Source organism: Porites lutea, chromosome 4, assembly GCF_958299795.1.
Source record: "Porites lutea chromosome 4, jaPorLute2.1, whole genome shotgun sequence".
NCBI lineage: Eukaryota > Metazoa > Cnidaria > Anthozoa > Scleractinia > Poritidae > Porites > Porites lutea.
In genome coordinates this window covers 9855889-9869218 of record NC_133204.1, presented here as the reverse complement: position 1 = coordinate 9869218, position 13330 = coordinate 9855889, and the positions used below count along the sequence as shown (strand labels likewise).

General features: G+C 40.3%; 3 protein-coding genes across 3 annotated transcripts; 1 reads left to right on the top strand and 2 right to left on the bottom strand.

The window, feature by feature from the left end:
- The first annotated feature begins 5533 nt into the window (after window positions 1–5533).
- LOC140936034 (uncharacterized) lies at window positions 5534–6535 on the top strand. Its single transcript, XM_073385611.1, has one exon. It carries the CDS (start codon window positions 5541–5543, stop codon window positions 6462–6464), a length of 924 nt encoding a protein of 307 aa, XP_073241712.1. The 5' UTR covers window positions 5534–5540; the 3' UTR covers window positions 6465–6535.
- A 1058-nt stretch (window positions 6536–7593) lies between these two features.
- Window positions 7594–9094, bottom strand: LOC140935745 (uncharacterized). Its single transcript, XM_073385311.1, has one exon. It carries the CDS (start codon window positions 8745–8747, stop codon window positions 7722–7724), a length of 1026 nt encoding a protein of 341 aa, XP_073241412.1. The 5' UTR covers window positions 8748–9094; the 3' UTR covers window positions 7594–7721.
- Window positions 9095–10243: 1149 nt separating this feature from the next.
- LOC140935006 (vesicular inhibitory amino acid transporter-like) lies at window positions 10244–12133 on the bottom strand. The gene has a single exon (XM_073384551.1). It carries the CDS (start codon window positions 12129–12131, stop codon window positions 10842–10844), a length of 1290 nt encoding a protein of 429 aa, XP_073240652.1. The 5' UTR covers window positions 12132–12133; the 3' UTR covers window positions 10244–10841.
- Between the last annotated feature and the right edge of the window lie 1197 nt (window positions 12134–13330).

Below are 13330 nucleotides of genomic sequence, written 5' to 3'. Positions count from 1 at the left end.
GAACGCAGCAGCAATCCCTAGTTGCTAAGGATGTCCCTATATCATCAATTTCCAGTGAAACGTTTGTTTCGCCGAGTCTTCGAGGTCGAAGCGAACGAGGGCTTGGCTTCGTGAGTTTTCCATTCAACTTTTCGTAGATTTCTCTTTTCAAGTTAGATAAATCGCCCAAACTTTTGCTTAGTTCTTTCGTCCTTTTTCTTTGAACAAACAACGATTGCTTCGCTCCGACTGCGAGTTTCGAAGACTTGGATCTCTCTTTTCCTTTGTACATTGCAAAAGTTGAGCAGGGCAAATACAGCTAACCATGCCAATATAACTTTTTTGCCTCTCGCTCCGAATCTCAGAACTTCTATAGCCCCAAGTTTTAATTTGATTGCAGTAGCTAGCAGCTTGACGTACCGTGTGTGCTCGTTCAAAATTACACTGAATATTGATTTCCTCGCCTCTACGACAAAAACGTAATTATGAGCTTGTAATAATTTTTTCCTGTCCGTACAATTTCGCACATTGTCCTCTCTCAGCACTTTGCTGACCTAAACATCCTGTAACTGGCTGCACGCTATGTCTAGGAAAACGATTAGATCAAGCATTCGATTTGATTAATTACCAAGTCAAAACTTCAAGGAAATTTGCCCTGGGCAAACAAACAGTGATCAGAATGTCCAAACTCTTCAAAAGTGGCTAAAATTTGAATATAAAAAGAGAATTGGTGAAATCGGCCTTGATCTGTAAAAAACATCACTCGATCAGAGTGGCTTTCCATTAAGAAGGAGTCCTTAGGAGGTGGATAATTAAAATCAAAATTAAATACAAATACAAGTGGATATCTACATGACAAAGCTAACTAACTTATTGTACGAAGATGTGAGACGAATTTGTGCTAAAAATAAATGAACCCATGTTGTGTTAATTACGTACATTTATTGCGCTTAAGTAAACATCTCGGTCGCATCTTACCCTGTTAAGAAGATAAAAGTTAAAAAAGAAAACTCTTGTCTGTCTCGTTTTTATTAAAAGCAGACCGCCAGCTGGGAAATTACTGAGAGTTTAAATAAGAAGCTTATATTGGAATTATCTGGATGGATTATAAAAGCTGCACTTGTTCAAAAACAGCGTTCTTTATGAGAACAATGGGAGTTATATCAATTAGTATTAGGTGATTGGTAGCTTTCCAAAGTTAATTGACTTTTCATGGGGGTGGGCATCCTGATAAAGCTTCGTTTGTCGGCCGAGACGGCTTTTTTTACTCCGTGTAAAGTGAATTGCACGCTTAACGGTAACGAGAACATAGAAAGAAAAATCGCTATTAAAAAAGAACGGTTTGTAAGCAAAGTAATATCTCTTCTCATGCAGCACACTTTCTTTTTGGTACATTTTTTTTGACGTCATTACACAACTGCGACGCAAAACTTCCTAATTATTCTTTAATGTCACCATAGCCGTTGTTTAAACTTTGCTGCCAATGGCAAGGTTAGTTGTAACTAAACTGACTTACATATAGCGCATGCTCTTACAAAGCCCAGTGTTGTATAACCAAGATGTATTAAGGAAATGTCATGCTATAAACAATCTCCGTCCTCGGTGCATCGTTTTCTTTGTATTAGAGAACAACGCATTTGTCAGTTAATTAAGAAAAGTTCTTTGAACAGAGAGCTAAGAAGCAAGCTGCCTCACGCACCTTGTGGATCTTGAAAGAGGCTGCCATGATTGAGCAATAAGTATAAGAGCGTTGGACTTGGACAATCCAGAGCCACAGAGAAAAGGCCCCGAGTTAAAGTTTGGGTGTGTTAACGGTCGTCCCAAGAGTTCAAATCGAAAACAGCCGACGTGTTTGCTTGCGGCCTTGTTGGATTCTTATCCTTTCTATGTTTCATGGGAATTATTTGTTTCATATATTTACTCGGCCCCACGAAACTTCGTGCTATTATTAATACTGCTGAAGATAAATAAAGTAATTTAATTTTGGTTTTTAATTTAAATCTACACAGCATGAAAACTTCGCTTAAGAACTAAACAATAGCAAACCAGAGATGACTTTAGAGGTCTTGGTTTGTATCCAGACACGGTAACTTTATGTCAATCTTTTTGAACTTGATAACGTCCTTGGTATTGCCGAGGCTTTGACTTTCCGCGATACAAAATGGACATTTTCCTTCCGTCATGTTGTTTTCCAGGTCTGGCACGATCAATGCTTGAGTCTTCTCTCTTGTGCTGACATTCTTGTAAGTTTTCCTCAAACTATACTGTTGTCTGTCTTTTCTTTCTCCTCCACTGTACAGCGTTGAGTGTAATGACTTTAAATCCGGCATGGAAACGTGCTTTTTCAAAGGCAGTTTCAGAATTTCTGGCTCCAAGTCGCAGACGGGAGTGTTATTGTGTTTTCTTCTTTCATCATTCGTGATAAATTTAGAGTTTAGAGTTCTCTGGAAGAGAATAGCTCTTTGTATGGTCATTTCGGAAACAGCTCCCGTTTGAGACGAAGTTTGTTCAGGTTTGTTCTGTGCATTTCTGAACTTGTGCAGTCGAGAGGGAGGAGATCTGCAGCGGAAAGCTGGGGACGAGTAACCCACTCTCTGACTGTGCTCTCTCGCTAAACTCCACTCATCTCTGTCATTTTTTTTGTTCATATCCATCCCTCTTCTCTTGGATGCGTTTTCAGTATTATTTACATACCTAACAGGTTTATAGTTCCAGCTGGTAACTTGAGGTGAAGAGCTCCCGTCTGCCCCAAACACAGAAGGCATTAGTGTAAAATGTACTCTCCGCTTTGCAGCCCGAGATGTACTCGGCTGCGTTGAAAGTTGAGTATAAATTGACATCACATCAATGGCGGGGAGGACATCTTCAAAAGAATCGCTGCTACTTCGGGACGTGCATTTGAACTCTTGGACATCAAAATAGGGTGACATTTGGTCTATCCGGCTCTGACAGACTTCGTTAGATGAAGGCATCGGCTCTGAAGAGAAGGTCATTTTCAGACAGCTTGCAACAAGACCACTACCGCTCGAAAATGTAGGAATGTAACCTGAGAATGATTTCCTTACTTTGCTTACTTTAACTAAGTCAGTCGTGTCTTGAAACTAGTCGACTCTAACTGTCCTAAATTGAAATTTCGCGGCCAGTTCGTCGACCTGGAATACCCGCACAAAACTTTGCCTGTCCAATCCTAGCCCAGCGTAATTCTTTACTAGCTACTCGTCGTAGCCCTACTTCACAGAACTAGCCAATTGTGGAAAAGTGTTGTCTTCAAGGCTGAAGTCTCTTCTTTAAAAATAATCCACCCCGGTTATTTATTCACAGTTGCACAGCGCTTGTTTACTGTCCAGATATTGCGCGTATATTCTGTTATTCTGTTTCTAAGAGTGTTCTGCACCATCTATAAACCCGGTAATCCCCTATGTAATTAACTTTTGTGGGAGGTATTCAATCGGGCCTCAGTGAAAACACTTTCGTCTAAAAAAATCAATTCATGATATCTAAAAAGCAAACAGATGATTGGATAATTCAATAGAGCTTTGATCAACAGCCGACGGCACATTCTAGACAAAGAAAAGTTAAATTAATTTTGGATTAAAGGGAGCTATTGAGATTGGTTTTTCTTCACGCTTTCTAATCGACTTTGTTTGTTTATTAAACAGCGTCTTATGCACCGACGAAGTACAGAAGTCTTTTTATATTGGATAGCGTTGGACTCTAGATATGATACATTTGCAGTTGTTCTCGCGAGGTATTGCTTCATAGTTCTTTGCTTCTAAGGATTAATTCCACCAGTAGAAATTCGAAACGCTAACTCTTTCCTGGTCCCAAGGCCTCGCCGTTCCCTCGGAAGTTCAAATTATTCGAACCAATCAAATTGATTTGCGTGTTTGTAAAAATATCAACCAATCAGCTCCCAAGGGTCAGATTCTGACCCTCTCGTTTGCCTGAAAGTGATATTTAAGTCCAAGGTAACCAAAGGTTTTCCTCTTCCTCGCCGCGTCGAGCGGCTTTTCTCTCACACGCGAAGAAAATTTCAAGAAAAACCTCTTTGACCAGGGAGCGCTAGCTCGCAAATGCTTGCAAATAGAGATTCTTTTGACTCGCAACTTCCGAAAACTACTCACATTTTGCGAGTTTGAGGGTGTTGATTTCAAGCCCTGCCTTGGAAAACGGGTGGGTTGAAACGCACCCTTCCTGAATCCTTGACCCTATTTTAGGCCAAAAAACGTGATTTTTTATACCCAAGTTTACATCTGCACAGCTGTTTGAAAGAAGAGGTGGAGGTTTCGTCTCCATTTTGAGACATAACAGTGTTAGCAAGTAGTATGTCTACGCTAGATTAAAGCAAGGGATTTTTGCCAAGGAAAACGGGCTAGCCTGGTTACCCGATCGTTCAAGATAAAACTACAGTCAGAGAGCTCTCTCTAGGAGGGAGACCTTTGGGGTCTCTTTCAAGTGTCCGTTTTAGACAGGTGTCCGCCGGTCTTGTAGAGAGTTAAAGAAAACGAACGGTAGGAACTAACTCCAGCAGCCTGTTGCAGACGTTCAGGCATAGCGCGGGAAAAAAAACTAACAACTTTCACATTGCTTACAATACCCTTTGTTTACTGCATAAATTTTGCATAGGAAATGTTTTCAATTTCACCTGGGTATCACAGTCGTCCTAGGAGAAAGAAAACCCATATTTACGCTTCTTTTGACGAGGGGTGCGGGGCGGTGGAAATCAACGTGTACTATGGCGATGCAAAAGTGGCTTTTTGAGCCGAGAGCAAAAAAACTGGGGAGACTGGAAAGAGCGGCATCTCCCAGTCTCCCCTCGTTTTTTTCTTGCTCACTCTGTTTTTACCCAGGCTCCACTCTCAGACTCTGAACGTTGGGAACACGCTTAACTCTAGTGGTCAGTTTCTGAAACGAAGTCTATTTTAGGCGGCAGTTTAAGAAGTCACTTGACCCCCAGATCTCTTCCTAGATGGTTTATTTTACCAAAATCCATGCTTTTCTCGTCTATACTATATGCATTGAAAAATGTACACCATAAATTGTGTCTAGATAAAAACGTTGCCAGCCCTGGGCGTCTGTGTCCACGGTCTTATAGAGGTATCCGTTAGGAGATAGTCGTCTGTAATTAATGAAAGTTTTGTTTTTAAGTTTTGAAAAACATGTCAGTTTTTGCAGCCGTATGCCATTCAAGTCCATTCGAGCATTTAAACAATGAATCAAATAAAAATAATGCCTTTTCTTTGACGCAAGTAAAAACTTTCACTTGTAGAATGAACTGTAAACAGAACAATGACATGTTAGACAAACAAAACTATTGCAGTAATTCTTGTGCTAATAATTATAGCCCCTAATTATTATTTCAGAACGAGTCCATTGGATATTGATACACTTAAGTTCTTTTCAATGATGACAACAAATAAACAATTCTTTTGTTAAGGTGACGAGTTTATTTGACAGCGCGACAAGAGAGCTTTTGAAATTGTAATGTGTTCGAGGCACTATTATAAAAGCCATTTCTTGTCTTACTATCGGACATTTGGACTCTGAAATGGTTTTTCAAAATGGCGGCAGTGTGTTTGGGAGAGAAAAAGCTAAAACAGCAGTCGATTGAACAAGCATTAAGGAGGCTTAAGTACTTACACACCTCGCTGAGTCCACATGAAGCTGGCAACAACAAACGGAGTCAACAAAAAGTCGGCCAATTTCTTCGGACAAAACCTCTGCAGCCAGCAGCAGGCGATGAACGGGTTATTACTATTCCTCAAAGGACGACTGCTGAGGAACAGTGTTTTCTTTCACTGGAACCCAAGACTGTGAAAAGGATTCGCGAAAAGGAAAAGGCTCGTGTCAAACTAGAGAAACAGCATAAGAAAGCCATTCGGACGGGTCGCGCGCTGTTACAGTCAACAACATACGAAATTGCAGCTCCTAAAACTGAGGAAGGGAAACAGTTTAAAACGAGAGACGTAAAAACTTCCAGAACTCCAACTGGACGCGTACAAAGTTCCAAGTCAGCTCCTGAAAGTTCATGCACTGTTGATCCTTACAAATGCGTGCGGTGTTTTACAAATGACTTTGAACACTCAAACAAGAAACAAAGGACAAAGCAATATTGCACGAACATAAAGATTAACCGCGTTGCTTTCTCAGCACGTCCGATTGGCTCCGTGGCTAAATCGACGAGGAAAAAAAAGAACAAAGTGGAGGTGCCTAAAAATGGTTTCTTTAATGGATGGGGCATGCGGTGTAAAACAGAGTCTCTTTGTCGAGGAAATCGTGCAAACGACTCAAAGTGCACTGACAGGAATATCCTGGATGTTACTGCAGGTTTAAAAACTGTCAAACTTGAGACCTGGACTGAACGAATGCGAAAAGATCCTTACGGAGAAAGACTCTCTCAACCTCCCTCTACACCGGTTCGACAGATTGCCATTAGACTACCTCAGGGACGGGTGGTAAAGTACCAATTGTCAGAGGACGAATAACTAGAACAAGTAATCAAGTAGTTGTTGTTTGTGCGCATGTCTCAAACGCGAATTTCAGTGAGGGGATTGAAATCTATAAATGTAATTGGTGGTAGCCGCATATTTTTAAGAGTTAATTTTACGGAGAAGATAACGATAAAGAAGGTATAAAATAAAGAACAGTTGCGATTGTTCTCAAAACTACCTTGCCTCGATGTGGTTGCTAAACATTATTTTTGTCAGCATCGTACTGACCAAGTTTCCCAATCCTACTCTCAATTTCCTTTTTCGTTCCGTTTTTCTTAAGCAATGTGTTTATAATTTGGAAAAGATGGGGTTTTACTACTCATTTCTCTCCACCACCACGCACTCAGTAACTCACCTCTTTGATAGTTTCTAGTATCACATTTACAAACTTCGTGGCTCGTGTAGTGGTTTTTACGTTCTAGGAATGATTTTCTAGAACCTATATATGCAATATCTAACCCAGGTGCTCTTTCGCTCATACTTGAAAACGTGCGTCCCGCCTTTTCTCTCGACCCTGGGTCTCCGAGGATGTATCTAGCCGGACATTTGAAAAGGCTACCACCAAATGGACCTTTTGCGTCCAACAGTTACTTTTTTTTTTCGTCCAAAAACTATCTTCAAAGTAGCCATTAAAAAAACTGAGAGTGCAACCATTGCTTTTTTTGTTTCTTCTCCTCCTTTCTTCCTCCTCGCTCTTTTTCTTTCTCCTTTCCTTTTGATTGAGTGACTTTGGAGCTTATCGGGCCCCAAAAGCCTGCCTTTTGACGCCTTTTCACTTAAATGACTGCAAATTTCGTTAGGCTGGTTTTCAAAAAATCGGCTAGATATATACATATATATATTTTTTTGGAAACGAAACCCAGAAAATTGAAAAGAGCTTTCGCCATGACAAATACTTGTCGTTTTATCTCGTATAACCTTTCTTTTATAGCATTTAACAGGTGCATGAGGCCTAAATTTAATTCGGATAACTGTAATTATTGCCTTTTATTTGGACAATAAAATTAATGTCCTTTCGACACGACTACTCATTTTCCGATGTGTCTTTTCATGCAAATTTTTTGAAGTTTCGTTTGCTTGAAAAACGTAATTTCTTTGATCATTTGACAGCGCTTAAGAGTCCTCGTGAAACAAACATTTAATTGAGGTCTTACAAAGTGAAAATATCGTAGGAGAAAGTGGCACACACAAAAAACGACGTGAAATTAATGTTGGCTTATATCAGTCAATTTCCATATCTTGCGACAACAACTATTCATAATTTATGTTTTTAACATCTTCCATAGATCTCGCGCTGTGTGCTGTTGAAATAGGAGAATAAAGATGAATTTCGTGTAAAAATTCACTAAAATGGACATTCCTTTTATATTTTGGCTGCTGGTCTTCGATTGCTCTGTTTTCAGAGCTTACTCCTTTAATCTGAACTGCTTTGAATTTATCCTCCTCTGTTGTAGTTGGACTTCCGTTTTCAAGTTCATCCCATTTTTCTAAGCGATATCGAGGAATTTCGATATTTACAATAGGAACAAGCCAAAGATTGCCTTCTTCATGAGTTATTGCCTCAGACGTTAGGTCCATTTCTCGCGACAATGAAATACGAGGTAAGGCCGGTAACGTTGATGTCTTCGAAGAAGAGCTCCCTCCATTTCCAAAGTCGTGAAGCATGAAATGGTCTCTAGGCAACTGCCTAACACTTAAACAAGCCTGCGAAGAAAACGTGTTTCTCTCTTGGCTAGAATTATGCCTGTTTCGCTTCTTCTTTTTGTCCCGTTTTAAGGGCTCTGATTTTCTGTCCTTAAGCTTCGGCAGCGGAGGCATTTTGGGAAGCGCTGTGTAAAATATTTCTTTATTTTCTGGCGGTATGCTGTCTAATTTTGGCAGTCGTAGTTGTGCGCGAGTGCTGGTGACATCCCAGTGCCTCTGTGCCACTGAACGGTCAGAAAAATTAACGTTTCCCCCGCTATTGAGAAGAAGCTGCTTCAGATAGTCTTTATCATTCAGGTGAAATGACTTCGGTGGGTTTTTAGGTGTCGTTGAGTTTTTCTTATGATTTCCACGCGCTTTTGTTGGTTCATTCAGATCTGTTGCAGTGTTTGTGCTAGACAGTCTTTTCGTGTCTCGTATCTCGCCAGTTTTGTTTGAACCGGATAATCCCTTTCTAAACAGACGTACAGCTTTTTCCTCATAACGTCTATGCAATAGCAGCAGCTCTCTCATTTCTTTGTAGCTTCTTTTATCCTTCACTGATTCGGAAGTCCCGGTCAGTGCGAAAGGCATGACTATAATCACTCACGCCATCCTCGACTGAAGAAGATGCATTTATCAAGCAATAAAAACAAAAACATTTCTCTTCATACCAACTTGATAAATCCAGTAGGTAAACTATAACTCCAATATCCTTTGGTAAACAGTGGCTCACTGGGAACTCCTTAGCAATGAAGTAACTCGTTGATTGTTTCAGATGAAGTGTGAATTCAAGATGCCAAACTGGGGGTGAATGAATATTTTATGAAATATTTAGGGTCTATGGCCAATGACCCAAAACATATCACGTTTCGAAGTATCTAAAACTCGTTTCAAAACATGATCACGCAATGATAAAAATTCAAAATAACAAAATACTGCTATGAGAAAGCATATGTAAAACTTCGATACTGTTAGGAAAAAAAAAATATACTTTAGCGTGACATTCATTACTCCATTATTTGCATAATTTTGATTTTTAATCCCATTGTTCAGATTGTTGGCATATATCGAGTTTGTCAGTTCAACAAAACGACAGTACAAAACTATAGCTTAAAAATGTCAATCGAAGATCTACGCATGCCTCATGCCCTGCTTGTAAACTAAAGGATTTTAAGAGGCTCTTTCTACTGTCCCGTTTGGGCACGTAATATTAGAATTAACGTGTTAAACTAATTACAGTTACTAAACACAAAGACAAAAAAATCAATTAACTCATAGCAGTCACAGAATTAAGAAGGCTTAAAACAATGACTTAATCCTTCTTGTTTGTAACCTTTTATTCAAGCATTCCACAAATGATGGTCCCTGATTGGTTTGCCAGTTTTGCGGTTATTATCCAGAGGATCCATATCCGTAATGCCCGTTGCCAGGAGAGTACGAAATACACTACCAGGGAGGGGTACCTGAAAAACGTTATGAAGCCCAGTCCCAGATTCCAGAGTACAACCAGCAACCTCGTTCCCAGGGTTCTTCACGGTTTACGGGTAGGAGAGAGAACCTGGGAACGAAGTTGTCCCGAGGATAGTGTCCAAAAGCCCAGGTTCGATATATTAAATTTCTAACATGACTCCGAGGCTTTAGGGTCAAAATTGCAAATTTTTCGCGATTCCATTGTCTCGCAATTCCAAGAAGAGACTTGAGTACAAAGAAAACCAAACCAAATATAGGAAAATGACCAGAAAGCCTCGGAATCATGTTAGAATTTTAATTAATATATCGAACGTGGGCTATTTTAGCATCAAGAAAGAAAAAGATGATTGCATTTTCAGAAGGGTATCGTCATTTGTGGAGGGAACCGAGAAAGAGACATCCTTTTGCTCCAAAGTGGTAAAGGAAAATATAAGGGTTAACTTTAAGGACAAAATCTTCGCTTTTTCTTCCTATCCCCTTTTCCAGGGTCTATAAAATCTCCACTTGAACGTCACCACTCGAACTGTTCGGTAATCGAACTTAATCGAACGATGCGGTTCGATTAAGTTCGGTAGTCCAGGTTTTGAGTTGGCGGCCGTACGTAGAGCTGTCCACTTACGAGATTGTCAGTTATAGAGAGCTTCTGATGAATTTGTTTCAACCGATCAAGCCTTAAGATTACCTTTAGTAGAGAGTATTCCAGATTACCAAGATTATCAGATCATCGAAGATGATTTTCTTATGCAGGCGTCTTTCCAAAATCAATCAATTAATGCACATGATTTTTTGTCGCAAATGTAATGGGCTAAATGTTTTAATGTTTGTTTTTGTAACATTACGAATGTAGGAAACGTGATGGGGCACGGAGCAACAGGAAAAATAAGAGAAAAAATCAATAGTAAAAAACAAGCCCATGGCGGGATATTTTTAGTAAACGAATGTAGCTTTGTCTTATATGGCAAATTAACCGCTCCTCGATCTTCTTCCCCTTTTTGGTTAAATTAGATATTTGAATCCATGCCTGCAGGCTGTATAATGATAATTTTTTTGATCTGAATATATATGACAATCAGCAGTAATGTTAAAATAAGTAATTTTCTTCGTTTATAACAGTTCAACATTTGGTATATCAGTTTTTTTCCCTATTCCTACAGTCGTTCAGGTTATTGCTGTAGTTAATAAACTCGTGAGAACATAATGTGCAGTCTTCTCAATTTACTTGTGAACGAGCACTTCATACAAAGCTTTGCTGGAGATGTAGGTTCCATAAATTGCTACAATCAACCCAAACACGATCATAGCGTAATCCAAAGCAATCTGACGCATGTTGAGGTCTTTTCCCCTCAGAATTAAATGAGCAATACAAGGCAAAATGCAGTTGAATAATGGAAGGGATAGATTGCCGAAAAACGACGTTAAATAACCAAAGTGTGGAACAAAAACTGCTGCCAAGAGAGTGAGGGACACTAGGATCAGACGAATCGAGGAAAAATAAACAAATCGTGGCAGTCTGACTTTTGATTGGAGACTTAGATAAAAAGAAGATCCTTCAATATACTGGAAAACTGCGTGAAGGGGCAACGCAAAAGAAACTAAACAACTTAAAACAAACACCACGCTGACGATAATTTTTGGGACATTGTTCGGCAGATTGTTGATCACAATTTCATCTGTCATGAAAGAAAACGAAAGAAAACCAAATATCGAAAAAGGTAATTTGAAGACCACCGCTACGATGTAAGCAAACGCCAAGGCTCTTCCAAACTTGGACTTGTCGGCCATGCTTTCCTCAACAGAAGGGACAATAGGGGCTGAACCATAGCTAAACATGATGATCCCTAGGGAAATGAGGAAGCCTTCTGTGTCCCAAAACAAAAGAGCTTTGACATCCCACTCGGAAGAATGAGATGCCCCATACCACAGGATCATCAACGCGGTGCTAGCTAAAGCCACAACACCAATAACGCTCAACCAGGCGATCTGCGATAATGACTTCAGAAAAGTAGTTGGGAGAACCACTATCGCTGCAATGCATGTCCACAGGGTTTCTGTAAGGGGTAGGGACGGGAAAGCTGTTGCCATCAGCGAACCACACACGATAAGATAGGACGTTGCTATGATAGTCAAATCAAAACACTGTACAGCGGTTACCACAATGCCACCAAATCGAGGCCACATGTCTTGTCCGATTTCACGCCAGGAAGAGCGTATGCGTGTTTTGCCACGAGGCCCATCTGTATAATAAAGACAGTCAACAAGAACCAGAGCTGTAAACCAATAGATGACAGGCATGAAAAGAAAGGCTGCAATAGCAGCTATTCCTCCTTTGGCAACAGCAAAAGGCAGTGCCAAAAATCCAACTCCTTCGATGAAATTGATTATGTTAAGTGCTGCCTTCCACACTGAAGCCCGTCCCGGGGACACTCTGATTAATGGCGTCCCCTCGTCATAGTCCTCCTTATCTGAAGTTAAATCAACGTAACTGTAGCTATCAAAATGTTCCATCATCTTTCCTATGACGGAAATAAGATAAATAATGGTAAGGCAATCCGTATTCCGAAATTCGGGGAATTTTTTATTATGGAATCCGGAATCCTGGGACTTGGAATCAAGGATTCAGCACTAGGAATCCGTAATTCATGTTCCACTAACAAGGAATCCAAAATCCAGAAACTAACGGCTGCGATCAGGCGGTCCTTCTTCCCTTTTCGTTTTTCCCCTTTCCCCGTCCGCCGACACTATCCCCGAAAAAAGAATACCTGATCGCATGTTCTGGAATCCGGAATCCACCGCGTAAATTTGAAAACCATTGCATTAAATCCAGAATCCAAGACTGTTAAGGATTACATTGCACGAGGAAGACATTTCATTGAAAACAATTACTTTCTAGAGATAACATTTTTTTTATTTAGTCTACCCTGGGGTCGGCCGTAGGCCGACACAATCGGGACTTTTCCCAGGGGACTTCTCTTCGTCGGATGGCACTGAACAAATACAAGACGACGATACACCGCAGAAAAAGCATTTAACACATATATATTTAGCACTGATTTATCTTAGCGCTGATTTATCAGTCTTTCTTTCGCCGTAATACGATGCTGTGCCGATAACCATATACATTTACCGTGTTATACAGCGCGGTTTATACTTTCGAAGACGGTGCTGTTTGCGGTGTTCATGAACAACGGATTGCGTAACCACTTTTCGATCGATTGCGTAAGTCTTGTGTGGTTCTTGAGGGCTCGGCAATGTGATTCACTGCACCGCTACACGGAGAATATTTACTACTTTTCAGCGTTTGTAAATGTACGGATAGCCCAAGAGCCCGCATTGAAATTTCAGAGTGCTGACAAGGCTTCACGCGGCAGCTTTTATAACTTGTATGCGGCGGGCTGCGATCATCATCCCTTCAATAGCTATGTCTCTAAATAGGAAAAAAAATGCCTGATTGCATGTTCGACAAGTTTTACGACGTATAAACCTACCTGTAAATTTTTGTGTGAAGACTGGTTAAGAATACTGTGAATAGTGTAAATGGTCGCGAATCGGGGGTTGAACACAGCTGAGCCGGCTCGCTAGTTTGCCGAATTTGCTACTTAACGTGTAAGGTCTAAAGACATCGTACAGCGTCCTCACGAATATAACACAGATTGTTACTCAGTAAGGTTAGTTAAACTTTTACAATATTAAAATTTGGACGTAAG

Coding starts and splice junctions, on each gene's coding strand:
- LOC140936034 (XM_073385611.1), top strand. CDS start 5,541: ATGGCGGCAGTGTGTTTGGGAGAGAAAAAGCTAAAACAGCAGTCGATT.
- LOC140935745 (XM_073385311.1), bottom strand. CDS start 8,747: ATGCCTTTCGCACTGACCGGGACTTCCGAATCAGTGAAGGATAAAAGA.
- LOC140935006 (XM_073384551.1), bottom strand. CDS start 12,131: ATGGAACATTTTGATAGCTACAGTTACGTTGATTTAACTTCAGATAAG.